This window comes from Eucalyptus grandis, chromosome 3 (genome assembly GCF_016545825.1).
Source record: "Eucalyptus grandis isolate ANBG69807.140 chromosome 3, ASM1654582v1, whole genome shotgun sequence".
Taxonomy (NCBI): domain Eukaryota; kingdom Viridiplantae; phylum Streptophyta; class Magnoliopsida; order Myrtales; family Myrtaceae; genus Eucalyptus; species Eucalyptus grandis.
In genome coordinates, this window is record NC_052614.1 from 27,593,235 (window position 1) to 27,612,175 (window position 18,941).

The window sequence follows — 18,941 nt, forward strand, 5'->3', positions numbered from 1 at the left end:
CTTAGCACTTGGGTCCAAGGTTCTTGCAAGCTAATAAAAATTTACAAATCCTAGGAGGGGTCTTTTTGTATGTTCCCAAAATCCTAGGTTTTGCATATTAAATTGTCCACCATTGTCGTAGAATAAAGATCATATCTCTCTACCTATCTGCAGAATCTCGTTCACATGGGTTTCCACCAATCACAACTTATTTTCAACACCGATTCCCAAATAGACTAAAGATTCGTGGAGTGTGAGACGGTACAATTGCACTAAATAAAGTAGAGTGATACACATAGTTTAATGCAAGAAAGTTGAGATCAGATTTACTGTACAAATGTTCCCTTATTGAGATAAGCTGCGTGAAGAATTGCGTAAGGCATTACGTCAAAATGGCAGATTTAGTAATAACTTTTGCATTTCGTTCGCATCCTACTTTTAGTCTATTATGGGAATTAGAATTGAATTTTCTTTTTACGTAAACCTTGTCAGAGAGACTGTAGGGGTTGATGATAAGTGTTGGTTTGCGCTGCGAAATTGTCTGTATTTACCCTTTTTGTTTTTGTTATTTAAATTAGATAAATATTTTAGGATCCCTGAGAATTCTCTTTTGAGCTGTGAAATTTCAGGTGTCCTAGGGTTAGTGTCATGAAAACATTTCCATTCCTCGCTCATGAAAATAGGTTAGTAGTTTTACTTTTCAGGCAAAAGGATAGATGAATAGGTTAACCACAATATGGTTATGTACTTACAAGATCTGGGCAAGATTGGAAGTTTATCCTCAAAACCTCCAGATATAAACATTCTAAATAAGATTCACAATTAGCACATAACTGTGTCCTAGAAAGAATTCTATGAGGACCTCGATCTAATATCTCCTGCATTGTTCTTCATTTAACAACATTAATTACTTCTACAAAATTTAGCAAGAGCAGCGCGTTTGTCTCAAACCCGAAACAGCATCCCTAATTTGTATATTTCGAATTAGAACTCTACCCTATATAGCAGCATTCATAAGATATTTGATGTCACAACTTTGTTTGCGTTTAACCTTTTGATTTGTAGCAGATACAATCTTTCTTACCTAATGAAACTACATAAAATCTATATAATATATGAATAAAAAAAATTAAGATTCTCTCTCTATATATCCATAACCCAGCCAAGCATGAATTTAGTGATTTTTAGAGCTGGACCACTTTTAAATAATTTTTTTTTATTATATTCTTCCTTTCCTTTCAATAGCTGGTTAATTCTGTCTTCACATAGCAAAGATCCTTATTCCTTTGATCCGCATATAAGGGCGGATGGTAAAGTTGGAATCTTGCTCGCAATGTTCAGATCTCGGACTTTCCCTAATTATCAAAGTAAATCATATGACCCAACTTATGGGCTTTCCCAACAATCTAGGGAGTTGATATCATATATATGATTTGCTTATGCATTCCAACAGCAAGTGGGAAGAGTCCATTCTATCTTTAATTCTAGCTTTTAGCAAGTCACAACATTCACTCTATCAAGTGGTAATAAAGAATGGCGACACGTTTTCTTGATTTCACTTTGGGCGGACTTGATGGTTGGCAGTTGCAACCTCCAACCAAACTAGCCAGAAATAGGAAAGCAACAATTAGTGCAAAAACTAGGGTTTTTAGCTGCACAATACTTTCTTCTTTGTCACCCCACATACTTGCGAAAATCCAAAGAATGCAGCTTTCTTAGCCTATCTTCTTGATTTAATCAAAACTTTGCAGTGGCGAGATAAAGGTCCCAAAGACAAAAGTCATTTTATATTGTGATAATCATCGACTTTGAGGATTTAGAATTTCTTCATACTTCGAATACATCATTTTGTAGTGACGCATGAACAAGCCAACGTTAGAGATGGTTTTAAAGATTTCAAACGCAAATTCAATTTGGATGCATTTTACTGGGGCAATGTTCTTAACACTAAGCTAGACATAGAATAATTTCCAAAAGGCCATGCTCCACAAGAGAAACTTGCGATTAGTCACATTGTTAGCCTATCGTTCTTAATAACTGCCGGCATACTATTGCCACATATTTTTTTTTCCCTAAAAATAAAATTGGCTACCCGAGCCTGTCAAAGTGTCCGATTGATTCCGTTTTAGTTAATATGATCTACCTATCACCTTGTATCTACGTTATTGCTATGCTAGATTAACACGACCATAAAAAGTGTTGCCTTTACGAGAACTCAAAATCAAGACAAAGCCTTTTCATGACAAGCTTGGTGATTAGTATGGCGACAGGTTTGAGCCACCAAATCCTCGTAGCAAAAACTATACCTATCTTGTTCTTACCCTAGGTCGGATTCCACCTAGCTAATATGAAAAGAGGGATGACAACCCTTCTATGGAAGTAGGAAGAGGAGACGGACCACGGATGCAATTACTATGCTTGTTTCTCTTCGACAGAGAGTTCCCTTAACGCTTTCGAAAGTCAAATCACATGAGAAGAAATCACGGATAAGCACCTCGTTCTGTAGTTTATAAATAACATGTTTTGGTCGATATTCTCTGAGGTGATTGGTGAAATGCGCTCGCCAAATCTCGGTGACATTTGTCATGAGAAGAGAAGAAGGTAGGGCAAGGTACCAACGCAAAAAAGAAAGGTGGAGGTATGTCGGGGAAGCGATTCGTTCCTCGGGCATGACGTGTCAGCGATCTATTAGCTCTGCCTAAAAAAGATGTCGGTCCCCATAGAAACATCAACCGAAGACTTCCTATTTCGTCCTCCTTTCTCCCCACTCGCTCGAGTACCGAACTTCGATACTCGCCCCCGGCTGCCGACATTTGTTGACAGGGGATCTCTTTTTGCAAGCTCGGACAACGCCCTGATCCTGTCTCGGGAGGCTAGGTTGGTGCTGCCTCGTCAGAGCGAGTAACCAATCAATCGGGCACTTGCGCGGGTGGGTCTCGACACTAAAACCCACTAGGCGGTTTTACGAGCGGGAGATAGCCGCTCCATGTTTCTTGCAAATTAGCGGTTTTTCTTGACCCAGAATTGATAACTCCCTCTCCCTTTCTCCCTCTCTCCCTCCTCTCTCTCTCTCTCTCTCTCTCTACAAGCTTTATTTACTTATAAATCCCCGTAACTATTTCCTGAAGGTGCGACAGCTCTACACGCTTTATTTACTTATAAATCCCCCGTAACTATTTGCCTGAAGGTGCTTAGTCTGCCGTCGCACATACTGTCCAGCATTCACCTGCAAACGAGTAAGCTTTCTTTAGCTTGTTCTTGCTGTTGCTTCGAATTCTCTTGCCTTTTCCTGCTTTGTCGCGGCGCTCGTTTCTCGACAATCAACTGCATCTTTCGATCTTGAATATACTTTCCTTGTTCGGTTCACACTTGTAGTGGTGGTTTCTCGCCCCGTATGCTTTCTTGATCTCTTGAGCGTAGAGTTGACGGAGAAGCTTGTTTCCTTTTTCTTTTTACTCTACTCATCGATTTGACAGATAATTGGAGAGATAAGGGAAGCCCTAGAGCTATTGTTGCGTAGATTAGAGAGGTGGGTGTTGGTATTCAAAGATGGGGAGAGGGAAGATTGTGATAAGGAGGATTGACAACACGACAAGTCGTCAAGTGACGTTCTCGAAGCGGAGAAGCGGGTTGCTCAAGAAAGCGAGAGAACTCTCGATTCTGTGTGATGCCGAGGTGGGGCTCATTATTTTCTCCAGCACTGGCAAGCTCTATGAATATGCAAGCACTAGGTTAGATATCATCACTTCTCTCTCTCTCTCTCTCTCTCTCTACCATTGTTATACATACTTTATTTTCTTGTTTTGGCCCTCGGATCTTTGTTTTCTTTGCTTTTCTTTAGCTGCCTTTCTACTCCCCCAGTATAGTTCAGCTGATAAATTGGTGTTAATAGTTGGAACTTTCGGATTAGCGACAGCAGCGATGTAATTGCATCGTGCAAATTCAGTTGTTTTTGAGTTTCCTGCTTTCACCCGCATATGCCTGATAACATTCATTCTATTTTTGCATATGTACATCTTCCTATCTTTTGTTGTATGGCTTCTTTGCTCGAGAATTTTTTTTTAGAAGGCTTGGCCAACAAAAATGCTGCCAATGACCATCTGCTTTCATGTATATTTATCTATCTATTTATTTTTCACGAGAAGAAATGAAGGGACAAATTGGTCTAAAATGACTGTCTTCCTTCGATTTCCCTAGTCATTCATGGCTAAAGCCAAAGTAATCTGCGTCATTTCCCTTTGTATGATTTGCCTTAGATTGCATCAATTGTGTACATGGTAAGCACTTTTGGTAAGATAAAGTTTTCTTTAGTAACGCCACCCACGATAAATCCCTCGGTTCGCTGATTGTTTTACTGCTCTATGGAGGTAAGAGGAGACCATGATGCTTTGATCTTTCTTCTTGGAATAAATATACAAAAGACTGATTTTGAATATGTATAAAAGGTTCATTTCTTGATTGACTTCCTTACTTTGGGTATGAATGATGGCATGCCTTCAATTAAAGGCAGAGATTTGGTTCGGAAGCATATATAAATTGGTCCAATTGAGCAATATATCACATTACAAAAGAGAAAATAATCATTTAAAATCATATTATTGTTCTTCCTATGATATAATTTCCAAATAGAGAATGAAACTTTTAGGTATAACTTCTATTCATGACTCCTTATTTTGGGGTTCTTAACTCACTCTCAAACTTTTACTCTGTTATTAGCATAAATCTTTGGTACATGCAAGACAGTATACAAAGACAATATTTAACTTTTTCTATTTGACGTCAATTGTTATCCTTTCAGAAATGATCACCATATATGTTCCTATTATTATCATTTACTTTTAAATTGTTTCCTAAGGTAGTACTTGATGCACTTTGCTTGTGAGAGCGTTCTCTAATTCCAGATTATATGTTGGACTACTTTTTGGATGTTGACATGTAATCACCTGCATTAAATACTCATCGATTGATATGTAATGTTTAAGAAGGCAAGGTACTTAGAATTTAAATTATGCTTCAAAGATGACTATTTATTGAAACATGAAACATAAATTATTCCATATTGCCAAGAAATGACAAAAATTCAGAGAACAAACTTCATAGAAGCAAGAATTATCTACCGTACACATCAACACATGACCTTCATATAAGGGAAAAAAACGTTCGAATTCCAAAGAAATGATTTTGATAGAAGCAATAGTTACCTATCTAGCTTATTAAAGCACAACCTCGATATCTCCTTACTGCTGTCAGGAAATCAGGTCACTGCATGAGGGCTTCTGTCATACAAGATGATAGTTATTTGCATGCACACTACAACATATATATCTCTTCTCAAAAACCCTTTGATGACATCTAGGGTGACACATATGCTCAATCCATATCTAAGAAAAACTGTGGAAATCCTCACGTAGATCCTCTTAGCTTCCCGAAAATATCCTCCCCCTTTTTACCATATTGATCTTTCTCCATAGAAAATAAAATTCATTCGTGCTTCTTGCTTGAACATATGCTTCATGACTCCTTAAGGTCATAACTTCATTTTGTAACATGAAGATCCAATCTCCTTATTGATAACGGAATTCCTAACATCCCTTACAATATTTTCTAGGAAAAATTGCACAGTCAGTCCTGAACTTCTTGTATAGAAACCAATTACGTCTTAAATTTTTTAATTGAACTAATGTAGTGCTAAATCTTTGAGAGAAAGTGCAATCAAGTCCTCTTAGCTAAATTTTGCTTGATTAATCTGATTGTGGTAGTCTAGTCATCACCAACCGTCCCACATTTAGTGGCGTTAGGATGACGTGGTTTGCATTTCAACCAAATGATGCCATTTTTGCTTAGATAAACCGCGTCATTTGTTGGTCTTGCATAATAGCCTGAAATCAGCCTCTAAATTGCCTTATCAATCCCTCATACTCAAACCTAATTCCCTCAAGAAACCCTATTCCAGTCTTGCCCTCAGCTTGAATGATCGAGCCCAGAGAAACACTTTGCCCCAGGCATCTTCTAGTTCCGCATTAGCATCTCGAGTTATAATTGCAACACCTACCTACACAATTTGGCCAGAAGAACCATAGCGAATGGCTACATTAACATTGGGTTTAATGGTTCCTCCAGTCGGAGGGCTCCAAGAAATGACGCTATTAATCTAAGAAAGACAGAGTGATTATGTTAAAAATCAGTTCACGTCAGGTTGTTGCCGTTACATGTTGGAAGCCCTGCGATAACTGGACTACTATATCATATGAATCAAGTGAGATTTAACCAAGAGGATTTGATTGTATTGTCTCTCATAGGTTTAGGATTACATTAATTCAATCAAATGTATAAAAATCGATTGGTTTCCGTTTAATAGGTTTGGTGCTGATTGTGCAAATTTTCCCATCTTCACCTCTCTTGATTTATTCATAAAACTTTTCAATGGGAATATCCCTATCTCTTTCAAATGCCAAAACCTTTTGCTCTTCTATTCACACAGGGTCATAAATTTGACTGCTTATCCATTCATCTTTTTGATGGCCTTGTTCACTATCCTTTTGCTATTTAATTGATCCACTCATATAAAATTTTCTTCATCTTTAAGATTTCATTCAAATGACTTTTGGAAGAAGATAGGCCTATTGCTTTGAAATGCCAAGACCTTCCACTCTTCTCTCGGCTTTGGGTCATATTTGACTGCTTCTTCGTTTTCATCTGTCTTATATCCTCAATGAATTTCTTCATGCTAGGCCAACTTCTACTCTCTTTACAGTTTGTCAAACCTCCCAAAGATGCATAACTTTCATTAAATACCTTATATAGAGTAACTTATAGCATCAAGCATCCAACGAGGTGCTGGTATTGGAGAGGGGTTTTTGGGTGTGTAGGACTCACATTTATCCAGTTTTTTTTGTTCTCTTTTGCATAATATAAGAATAATGAATCCATATTGAACTAGTTTTATGCTTTTTGAATGTACGGAAGTGAAATAACTGGTTTAACTTTGGATTTTTAACATTACTTGCTAACTATAAGAATTGATAGAAATATCTTAGGATTTTTCACTAAAGTTTTATGAAGAAAATTACCTAATCAACTCTAAAACTATTATATGGATGTCAATTTAGAGTTAAGATTCTTTTGACAATTCACTCATCAACCTTTGTACGAAATTCCAAAATAGCAATTTTGATCAATTTTCACTGAAAATAGCTAAATTGACATTCCAATCATTGCTGGCTGTTTTTTTTTTTTTTTTTGACATCAGTAATTTTCAGCGAAAATTTACTAGTATAACTACATTAAAATTTCGTGCAAAGGCTTATGACTAACTTGAAAAAAGGAGAAGAAAAGTTTAAGTTGCTTGAGACCTATACAGTAGGTTAACAATTGGTTGGACAATTTCTTTAAGTTGTAAGAACGTAGAACACTATACCACCAACTCGTGTCATGTTTTTGCCATTATGTCGATTGTTTGTGTCATTTCATTTAATTACAAAACGTATTTTAATATGATTATTATTTTTTTAAACATTAGGAACGTGTGAGTCAAAACATGCAAAAAATGTGCCGGTTCCAAGATAGTCGCGTTTGGCTGCATCATATTTCAACTCTATAAATTTGTGTCTTATCAAGTGATGTTGTCCACTCATCGTAAGGAATTGAACCCTAGAGCTACGAATGATTCCGCGAGATGGATAACAGATCCATGAGAGGGACATATACCTTTAACGTCTTAATAACCTAACCCTAGTTTGCATTAAACAACATAAAGCATTTGATTCCTAAATGGAATAGAATGGTCAATAAATCTGGAAAAAGCTTGCAGATTCAATAACCTCTTGTGTTAGGAGATGAGCCTTGCTTTATTATGCATGCTTGGCACACACACCGTCTTTCTCTTGAGAGATTGTTAGATAGAGTATGTTTCATATGCATCATAGCTCTGATAATCAGTTCAAAGACAGACCCCAACTAAGTCCCTCCTTGGTGGTGCTTTAGAGCATGTTGTTTGCTGCTTTCAAAACGCTGAAGTGATGCTATAATGAAGGGTTCGATGAATTTGAACTAAAAAAGCATGTGAAAGATGAAATAGTTATACGGTTGATCTTGGAGTGCTCGTGGATATTTCTTGCAACTTAAGTTGTTCCATCAGGACGTTCCTCAACTGTTATTGTTCACCGCATTCCTCTATTGTGGAAGTTGATTTTTGAAAAATCACTGATCTTTTTTAGGTGATTGCTCCATAACAGAATCCAACCGATCCATAAATAGTAAATATATTACATAAATGGGGTGTCATGTGGGTACCGTGACTTGAGCGACCGACATATTTGCATTCTGCTAGCCTGACCAAACTGAGTTAATCGGTAATTAGTGATTATTGTAACATGTTAAGCAAAATTTTTTATGAATTGAATATGAATTCAAAAGCTTGGCCATGTTTGTTCTTCATTAGGACACTCAGGCAATCGAAAATGTTCTGCTGCTTGATCCAACGGTTTCTTTGACATTGCATTCAGCTTTCAAAGTCTCCCATGAACCTAGCCTAAGGAAAAGATAAAGCTGCAGAAGATATCATTACTAAATAGCTGTGGGCAAAAACATGGATTAAGTAGATGAACAACTGAAAAGTACGGATTTTGACAAGAAACTAGGAATTCCAATATATAACCAACTCTAGGCAGAAGTTTTTGGTAGGCCACATAACACTCCAGAAAGACTTCAGCTCTATAATGTTGCATTCTTATGGTTTGCATGCAGCCGTAGCAATAATATAACGGCATATCATAATTTTAAGGGAGTCCTATGTTGATTCACTGTTCTTTTGATCTCGACAGCATGACTACTCTAGTTGAACGTTACAAAAAGCTAAAAGAGGAACAATATCAACTTCTCAATCCAGATTCAGAAGTCAAGGTAACACTCAAGTTATTCTGGTTAGCTTTCTAGGTGAAAATATCAGAAGAAATATTTCTCCATCTAGCTGATAGGTCTCGATCTTCTAGCAACTCATCATCACGTCCCAGTCATGCGATGCCTTTTTAAAAAATATATATTTTTAAAAATATATATATATATATATATATATATATATATTAGTTACTCTACATCATCGTGCTAGTTACATTCAAAGTCATCTGTCCTCAATGCATTAGTAAGGGATCTCTGATTTAAATGTTCAGTCCATATGATAGGGACAAATTTTTACATGACTAATCTGGATGCTCCAGTTATCATTTGTATCACACTAAGGAGAATGATCTCGATTTTCTATTCACTAGTTCTGGCAAATGGAGGCAGCACGCCTGAGGCAACAACTGCAGCATCTGCATGAATGTCACAGGTATAACATCTCGTATGCCTGGGAAAACTTTTGAAGTGGCACGTTTCTTATGCCTAAGAAAACAGAATTAAGAGCAGCCCCGAAATTGTTTTATGTAGTGGTCTTGCTAGAAAAACAGGAGGCTGGCATAAACACTTATGTGAACAACTTTTAACTGTACTAAGAAGACTCGACACAGGTTGACAATTAAAATGGAAGAGTGCAAACTATAGATGGATAATGGCCCGTTCCTGAGAATTCATCTCTTACTGAAATGAATGAGGATATGACACACATACGTTGTTGCTTGCACCAATATCACAATATGCAAAATGTGCAGTGAGATATAACAGATTGCTAAGTAGATGATGCTCAATTCAAGGTCTCAAAGACTAAGACTTATGGTACTGGATAAGTTCAAGGGTACTTCATTCAATCCGACTATAAGAATACATCACGCAAGAGTCAACAATGTGAATTCTTTTCTTCATTCCATACATGCAGGCAATTAATGGGACAAGAACTATCTGGTCTCAGCGTAAAAGAACTACAGAATTTGGAAAACCAATTGGAAATGAGCTTGAAGGGTATTCGTGTGAAAAAGGTGCGACCAATTTCCTTTTTGTGCATCCCTGCTCGACCCCTCATTGGCTCTAAGTCCATTGAATTCTGCACCACATGCATACATACTTACATAATTGTATTGTTTTCCCATGCAGGATCAAATTCTGATCGACGAAATAAGAGAGCTTAACAGAAAGGTTTTTATGAAAGTTTGAAATCTCCTACCCACAAACTCTTTTCCACCGATTTCACATCAAGTAGCACTAATTCAATTCCTTTCAGGGAGATCTCATGCATCAGGAAAATAGAGATATGCATAAGAAGGTGAATCTTACTGGCCGTGAAAACACAGAACTACAATACAAGGTACTAATGAGAGAACATAGAGCTTTTCTATCTAATAAAATAATACCATGAAGGGAAATTCTAACATAATTCACTCCAACAGTCTTATCCATAAAAAAAAATATCTTATGAACACCTAATTTCATCCAAAAACTATGCGATCTCAAGTCATCTGCTTGCATATCTTGATCCCTGAGCTGTGGCCCATTATTCCAACTATATTTTGGCTAAATAGAAAGGATGTTTTGGTCTCAGGTTTATGGGACAAGTGATGTGACTCAAGCAAGCAGTTGCTACATATCATACAATACAAGTGATGCGCATGACTTACATTCACCGATGAATCTCCAGTTAAGCCAACCAAGGCCTGAAAATAGTGGGAAATCAGCAAAAGTGACAAAATTGGGGTAACCTAGACTTCGAAAAGTGCAACATTAATCCTCATAACCATAGCATTCCATATCTCTTACTATTTACTTTTGAATTCAGATTGCAACTGCAATAGCAGCAGTTTGTGGCTAAGGGTGATAGATAGACATTCATCACCCTCAGTTAGCAGAGAAGAAACTGTCAAGCTTCCATGAGTGAGATATCATATTTGACTCTGAAAGATGTTCTGGTGGATGTACCTTGAGGCATGGTGTGATTCTATGATGTCCCATGATTTCAGATTGCTCTGAATGAAATCACTGCTATGTATGATTATATTTGCAAAATAAAGGAGGCAACATTTTCATTAAATTTCCTACTCATCTCAGGCTTGTTGAGATCTATGAATGGATGTTACTGGTAGATTATGCTGCCTGTTCTAGCTATTTTTTGATACATTTGTATACAGAAGAACAAACTGATTTAGGAGAAATGACGCAAAGCCTTGGCGCAAACATTAAAGTTGTCACTGTGTGACCTGGAGGTCATGGGTTTGAGTCGCAAAAACGGCCTTTTGCAAAAATTGCAAGGTAAGGCTACGCACATTAGACCCAAAGTGGTTCGACCATTCCCCAGACATTGTGTGTAGTGGAAACTTCATCCGCTGGGCTGCCCTTTTTCTATAAGGAGAAGAAACTTCCTCTGTCACCAAAGAAGGTGCATCCATTCACATAAAGTTGGTTCACAACTTTAGACAAAATACGTAAAACAAGCCAATAAAAGGAAACTGCAGTGAAAATTCATTACGAATTCAGGAGATCTTTTCAGAGAAGGAATGTAAACCACAGTGCCACAATAAATTGCAAATCAATTTACAGTTAGAATATTCTATTAAAGATACTAAAGGAAACAATGGTAAAAAAAAATAACAAGTGCATAAAGAGTTCAACTATTTCTAAATCATTACTAAAGCATGTACATTGTCTCTAGGAACAAACAGCAGACTCCAAGTGAGGGTGCATAAGGCACCCATCAGCACATCATCAGACACTTTGAGATTAATAATAATTGCAAGAAACATGTTTATCAGTGAAAGCAAATATAGAGGATTTAAAGAAATTTCATATGTCATCACTCATGTTGATGCATCCCCCAATCCAGCATTAAGAATGAGGAGATACATAAATGCTACATCTAGAGGATTGTCACCACTGAAAAAAGTGATCCAAAATTGGAATTGGCCAAAAGTTTCAGGGTATGGCTGACCAGAGATTTTACCCACCCAATAGTGAAATCCTGCAATTAAAGCAAAAACAGCTCCCATGGAAATTACACAATGGCAATGTGCGACCACATAGTAAGTACACGTAGAGCAATGTCTAGCCTAGAATTTGCCAGAACTATGCTAGGAAACAGAAAAACACATCTGTTGGTTTTAGATATTATCAGACCTGGCAAAAAGACACAATATAGGATCTAACAGGAACCAAGAATGGAATTGATGTTGAAGTGATGAAAGTTCCAAGGGTGCGCTGCTAATTGGCAACATTAAGAATTTGAATATTACAGTCAAGAATGGAAGAAGACAGTAATCTTTTCATCCTTCACTAAATTTCAGGGATTAACTGGTCTTGTTCTTACTTTAGTCTAGTATTGTAACTACCGTTGAATGAATGAAGTTTCAATACACCCAACAGGAACTGACATATCTATCACACTTACATTTCAACAGAGCTGACAAAAAGGCTCTGCTCTATCACACAGGCATCAGCTTGGCCCACTAATGTAGTTCCTCCATACTCCATCTCCACCAAGACAGCTTCCCAGCAGTTCAACCTGACTGTAACAACATCAATGACCAAGCACTCTCACACCGAATGAGGTTGGCATTTTGATCTAATTGGGGTGACTGATACATCATGTTAGCTACTCCACAACAAAGGATAAAACATCACAATGGACGCAAATGCAGAACAAACTTGGAGTAATGGTCATTCATTATCTAAAGCAAAGTGACCCCAGAAAGAACAGGATTAAACTACGAAACAGGATTAGATTACTGAAACAAGCATATATTATTATTCCTGGATAAATATTATAACTTGAGAATTGCAACCTGCGGTCCGTGTTCTGAGGATATGATACGGCCGTTCAGAATCAAGACTCGTTTTTGACAGTCCTCGAAGCTCTCAAGCAAGGCCATCAATTCTCGAGCAAGCTCAAAACTGATCCAATGCAAGAAGAGACAGAGGAATAGTGCCGACGAGAGAGGCGATCAGCAGAAGCAACCTCAGAAAGTACAATGTCGAACGGAGAAAAGGATGAGTTCAGCTACCAAGAAGACTAAAAACTAGAGCTCAACTCATCGACTCATTCGGTGCCTCAAACCTATCTATAACCAGATAAACTCGCTCGAATTAGAACGGGCGTTGCGAATCAAAGGGGCAGATTGAAGAAAATCACGAACAAGAAATTAGAACCACTCCTCCCTTCAACTGCTCCGTACTGTGACCAGCATACTTGTCCGACGCAAGAATCCCCAGCACGCAACTGACCTTGGTCAGACGGCGGAGCCAAAAACGAGAGATGGCGGCGGAAATGGAGAAGCTACCTCAGTGCCAGTAGGGCGAAAAGTCCAGAGCTTTTCTGTCCATTGAGAAGCTACGTCACCCGCCCCGCTCCAACGAAACACCTTCTGTTGCACCCCGGCCGCCATTTTCCGACTCCAAAGCTCGGACCATTCCCATCAGCTCATCAATCATCACGCCGCGAAACGGCGACCGATCTCCGATCTCCTACACGCTCATCCGCGACCCGTTTCCTCCGTAACCCACCTCACCGAAAGGAGCAGAGAAGAAGACGATGACGGAACAAATCCCGGACGAACCCGAAACCTCGACGAGCGATCGCGGGAAACGGAGACGGCCCCGGGTCCATGCAAGCTCTCACCGTCGACGAGCGGGGCTGCGCCCCACTCCGGCGGATCTCTCCGGGCGCCGAAACCCACGCCGCCTGCTCCGCTTCCCCTCGGAAAGCGGAGGGAGCCGTACGCTTCGATAGGGGGTCGTGTGGAGAACGCGAGCTTCCAGGAGAGAGGAGAGAGAAGGAAGTATCAGACGGACACTTCGTTCGTAGTTTACTATGTTTTGAACAGAGATTCCTAGGACGGGCTCCGATTGCCTGCCCCAGGGACCACGTGAGCTCGGTGCGGCCCACCAATCGGGTCGCGATCCATTTCCCCGGGGGGGTGTTAGGCTAGCGTCGTGCGTTAATGGGCCCACTCGCTCTGGGCCGGGCCGTTGGGTCTGGCCCAATCCCTGCCGCCGCCGGTGGGGCCTAATCGATGTATGGGAAAATTAAGTCCACGAAGATCAAGTCGATCATGTCCCTAATCGAGGCTAATTAAGCATGTGCAAAAATAGCGACCCGATAAGTAAATGAATGGATATAAGGGAAAACGGGGGTTAACCTCCCGTTAAATAATTCGCATTCACATTAGTACAGCGGTGCGATGGAAATCTGTTGTCAAACACATTGTTTTTCATCGATTATTGTATGATTAACAAAATAATTTATGATGCGTTCACACTTGATTTCCAGTGCTTACATGGACCCTGTTGAGGCGTGACTTGAATTTCGTGGAAAATTATAGCGATCATGATGTCCTCCTTGAATGATTGCTGGAGTTTCTGTAAGTATGTAGATCGGAAAAAATATCAATGATGAATGAGTGATTTGCGATATCGATATGAACAAGTCAAACCCTAATGATGTTACCGGTATTGTCAAGTCAATTGTAATTTGGTGCTCACAAGCAAGTGGTGATACAATATGCATTTACATATTTTTATTAGAGGAGTCTCTTTCCTAGACTATAGTCTTATAAGGCCACTTTGTAAGTGGCTATTAATTTGATTTAGATGCCCAATTACATAGATGCAACATGCTTTGTTATTTTTTGCTTTCTGAAGCCAACAAGGACTCGAGTGGATCAATCTTTTCATGGAAATGGAGTAATAATCTTTGTAATCTTTCGATGCATTTCTCTCGATTATAACTCTATCTATAAATTTAGTTTGTTGTTTGCACAATGAATCTATGATATTATTGGATGTCAGAGATGAACTTTATAATTGTTTCTTGTCGTGATCTGTGCCTACCGAGTCATTTTCATACCATAATATTTTTTTATAAAAATTCGTGATTGGCTTTTTCCACGATTCAATTAGATTTGATTTGTCAAGCCATGATAGCGGGACATCAAGACAGTCAGAATAAATCCAAAATGGTTGCGACTTGCTGCTCTATAATATTATTGATTCCTTCGTACGAGGTTTTACCAAGTCATGTGCACCATTATTCGAGGGACACATAAATCAAAAAGCTGTACAAGAGACTTGCTTTTCTTTGTTGTCTGGAATCTGAGTTTTCCTTTCTCTGATCTCTAATGGTCAATTAGTTTATCAGATCAAAAAGCATTTGGAGCGAAGCCCTTTGATACCTTGCTTTCTTGGTTGCTTATCAGCAAGCTGCAGGTGATTCTTTCTCTTTCGTCCGAGGCGATTTGTCTGAGATCTCTGAGAGATATTGGAGTAGATCTGCGTATCTGCTGACTGCTAAGCTCCCTCTGGTGTTCTATTGCGTTGATATATGATCACCTGAACAAGAGAGAGAACTTTTAGTGGAGACAAGCTAGAGATCAGCGTGCAGATCAATATGGGGAGAGGAAAGATTGTGATCCAAAAGATAGACAGCTCGGCGAGCAGGCAAGTGACCTTCTCAAAGAGAAGAAATGGGCTGCTCAAGAAGGCCAAGGAGCTCTCCATTCTTTGCGATGCCGAGGTTGGTGTCGTCATCTTCTCTTGCACCGGCAAGCTCCATGAATTTGCCAGCTCTAGGTCTTTCTCTCTCTTTCTCTCTCTCCTTAATCACACAGCGTCATTTCTTTTAACAGTTCTTCAATTATTTGTGGAGCCCTATTCTGTTGTGAGTATTGCAAATCATTTCATATCTGCTAATATATGTCTTTCAAATTAAATCCAACCGAATCAGCATGAGGTCCACGATCGACCGCTACACTAAATCTAAAGAAGATCATCATGGAGAGAAGAATCCCGTCAAAGAACTCCGGGTAAATATGTGTATCATGATTACATTCCTTCTTTGTCTACCAGAGCCATGGCTAGTCCTTGTTCTCTTAAGGTTCTCTTTGAAAAGTTATTTAAGTGAACCTGTGAATTCTGTGCGATCTAGCAATGGAAAACGTCCTCATGCTCTCTCCCTTGCCCAAGAAACACGTGTTGCGAGGAACCAGATCGAACTGGTTATCAAACTCAATGAACCAATAATCCCTAGAATCATATATATTCACATATGTTGTGAATGTACAGTTACACAGATTTTATAAGAAGGATGATTGCTTGATTTGATGCTTCAATATGGAGGCTTAACTTGATAGTTTCTGATCATTATGCTAGCTTCGGCAAAGGGAGGTCGCAGATTTAAAGCAGAAACTCCTCGACATGCAGGATAACCGCAGGTGATTCCGAATTTCAACCTAGAACTCAGTCTTCATTAGATGAAATGGACTCGGTTGTGGTTTGAAACTAGGTCTGATAATTTGTGAACATTCCTCACATTTTAACACCACACAAGTAATACCTAACCAGAAAATCGATAAGTTATTTAGCAGCAACACATATAAGTAAACTGCCGTTTTGGCTCTTAGATGGATTGCCTGAATTTCCAGCGCTTTTTGCGACTTTGGTTAATAATATAACTGCAAAGATATTGCTATAGGGTCCCAAAATCAAATTTACAAGACGTGAGAAGTATGTCGGCACAGTGATTTATCCTTGTTATATAAATGTGCAGGCATCTGATGGGCGAAGGCCTGTCCTCCCTAAGCGTTGAAAACTTGCAGATTCTGGAGAAGCAATTGGAGATGAGCTTGAAGGCTGTCCGAATGAGGAAGGTATGTATCCATATGTTGAAATTTCATCATGAGCTTGTGTGTTCATTACAAGAATCGATTATTGTGATCTTGCCTTGGTCATTCATTCGATTTTTTGCACGAAAGAAACATTTGTTCACTCACTACTTATTCCTAATTAATGTCCAAGAAGTTCATTTATGCCGGATGGCGATATATGCTGTCCGCCAACAATAACATATAAAGAAGTAGTTAAACCTCGTATTCCTTTCCTCACCGACTTGGATTGTTCCTTCTACTTGCCAGATATTTTTCGTACACCAAATGTTTTCGAATTCTTCCTCTTCCACATTAGATTAAGGCCCCGTTTGGTTCGGTTTTGGAGAAATGACTATGAGAAAATGCAAATACCTTTGGGATAAAAAAAGTTTTCTAAAATGCTATAGTGTTTAGTAAATTGTAACTTTAAAGTGCATTAGGAAATAACTTTGGCTTAAATGTGGTTAGGTTAAACCTACATTTGTAAAGGGCTTTTGCTAAAATTATTATTTAAAAAAAAAAAGCTTCAAAATTAAATCCGGTGGAGCTCGATTGTCGGCTAAATTTGGCTGCTGAATAGTCTCGTCTAAGGTAGGGTGCCCTAGCGACCCAAGCCTCATCGCCAGAGGTAGGCGACCTTAGGTGACACCCTTGATCGCGCAACCCAGAGGCAATGCTTGAGGTCGCGAGACCCTAGGTAGTGGTCATCAACCTCAGCTACTCTGTGCAAATTAGGGAAGATGAACAATGAACGTGAATATGAACAGTGAACGTGAAGACTTGTATTCCCAAAATACTGAAAACCCAAAGTAAGTTGGAACTTGCCTTGGGCTTTCACAATGTTAGCATTTTTAAATAGAGTCCAAAAAATACTTGCCAAACACTTTATAAATTTTTGTTCCACCTTTTTGCCCGTTGTAAAAAAAAGTTCACTTTGCATTGTCCATATTTTTTTCTGTATTGACTAGCTCGGTCACGTCGAATTTCTGTTTTAACATGAATATGGTCTTTCCATTGAGTTAAGACTTGCTCAGTGCCAAAGAACAATTTCTTAGCATTGTTTGCTTATAATTTAAAAGCTTTTAATTTTGTTAGTAAGATGTCGTTGATTTATGATGCTAATGTTTTAGTTTGAATTTTGCGTTATATACTCTTGTCTTACTATATGTAAAAACTTTCTTTTATTATGTGGTAACGCTGCCCTAACATCTCTGAATTTTGCCCCCACCACAGCATCAGGTTTTGAATGAAGAAATAGGAGATCTCAATAAAAAGGTACTGTCTGTCTGTCTCTCTGTCTCTCTGTCTGTCTGTCTGTCTGTCTCTCTCTCTCTCTCGTTATGTAGTAACTCTTCCCTAGCATCCTGTTTATGTCTCCAACATAAGACGACAATATCAGTTTATGATTCCCATCATAGGCATCGAATGCAAATGATTCCGGAGAAGTTACGTATAGGGAAGTTCCGCACACTTTAGCCGAACGACGTGACTTACACTTGCAGCATCATTTGCATTCAAGTCCTTCACGCTCTGAAGTAAATGAAGCAGCACACACTTCGATGGAGCTAAGGTACGATCTGTATAACAATCCATTATAACTTCTCACACGCAGCTCAAACCAAATTCTAGTGAAAATGGCTATTTACACGTCATGTGTCTCGGCAGGTTGGGGCTGCGTTAAGGAATAAACCGGCTCGATAAATGCATGTCGAGGAAGTACTGTGCACATTCTAGACCACATTGTCGATATTCCTCTGCATTGACGTTGCGCGCTGCTTGTAGAAGCTCCTGAGTAACTTTTCGATACTAACTTTACTCATTCTTATCAACAGTGCGTAAGTGTATCTAGTGCAATACGCTGATTAATAATCAAATAGATCTTGATGCAAAGCTTGGTGTGAAGGGTATCGTGTCAAATTATAGTAGTTCTTAAATACATGGAATTCGGCATGATTAACGATCCAATGTAGATGCTTATACAGTAAGCTTAAGATGTCACTCCATTATAACTCAGATTAATTTATTGTCATCGCCAAGGTTTTTTAGCAAGGTGTGATCCCACCCGCTCTTTATGATGGACATCGGATTTAGGCGAAGGGACTAGGTAGATTGAGGCGGTGAAGATAAGAAATTTGTGACGGAATCTCTTTAGGCCAAATTGTGTATTCGATTGTCAACAAGTGAATATTTCCATGCTACCTTGGGCTCGAAGGACAGAGTAGTCTAGGTTACGCAAATGGTGATTATCTATTCCAGGATGGAAGGTGCCCTTGCTTTTTTTAGAGTAAGAAGGGTTAGAGAAAACATCTCAAGCCTGTGCTCAAGTATCAAGTGCTATGGCATTGAAGTAGCCAAAGCCATACTTCTAGGAAAAGCTTGAACAACCTTCAACAATAGGGCACCTGT

At 38.9% G+C, this 18,941-nt stretch overlaps 2 protein-coding genes and 1 long non-coding RNA gene across 3 annotated transcripts; 2 read left to right on the plus strand and 1 right to left on the minus strand.

Annotated features, from left to right (window-relative positions):
* Positions 1–3,073: 3,073 nt before the first annotated feature.
* On the plus strand, positions 3,074–10,962 carry LOC104419869 (MADS-box transcription factor 23). Its single transcript, XM_010031676.2, has 9 exons — positions 3,074–3,215; positions 3,456–3,710; positions 8,802–8,880; positions 9,246–9,307; positions 9,791–9,890; positions 10,006–10,047; positions 10,133–10,216; positions 10,451–10,602; positions 10,685–10,962. The coding sequence occupies exons 2-9, from the start codon at positions 3,529–3,531 to the stop codon at positions 10,698–10,700; spliced, it is 717 nt and encodes a 238-aa protein (XP_010029978.1). The 5' UTR covers positions 3,074–3,215; positions 3,456–3,528; the 3' UTR covers positions 10,701–10,962.
* Positions 9,692–13,676, minus strand: LOC120291094. The gene is made up of 2 exons (XR_005548935.1): positions 12,287–13,676; positions 9,692–9,955 (listed from the first exon to the last, which is right to left on the minus strand). It is a non-coding gene; the product is annotated as an uncharacterized LOC120291094 (long non-coding RNA).
* A 1,235-nt stretch (positions 13,677–14,911) lies between these two features.
* Positions 14,912–18,503, plus strand: LOC104419868 (MADS-box transcription factor 23). Its single transcript, XM_010031674.3, has 7 exons — positions 14,912–15,462; positions 15,617–15,695; positions 16,042–16,103; positions 16,439–16,538; positions 17,769–17,810; positions 17,954–18,105; positions 18,201–18,503. Exons 1-7 carry the CDS (start codon positions 15,281–15,283, stop codon positions 18,214–18,216), a joined length of 633 nt encoding a protein of 210 aa, XP_010029976.2. The 5' UTR covers positions 14,912–15,280; the 3' UTR covers positions 18,217–18,503.
* Positions 18,504–18,941: the final 438 nt, after the last annotated feature.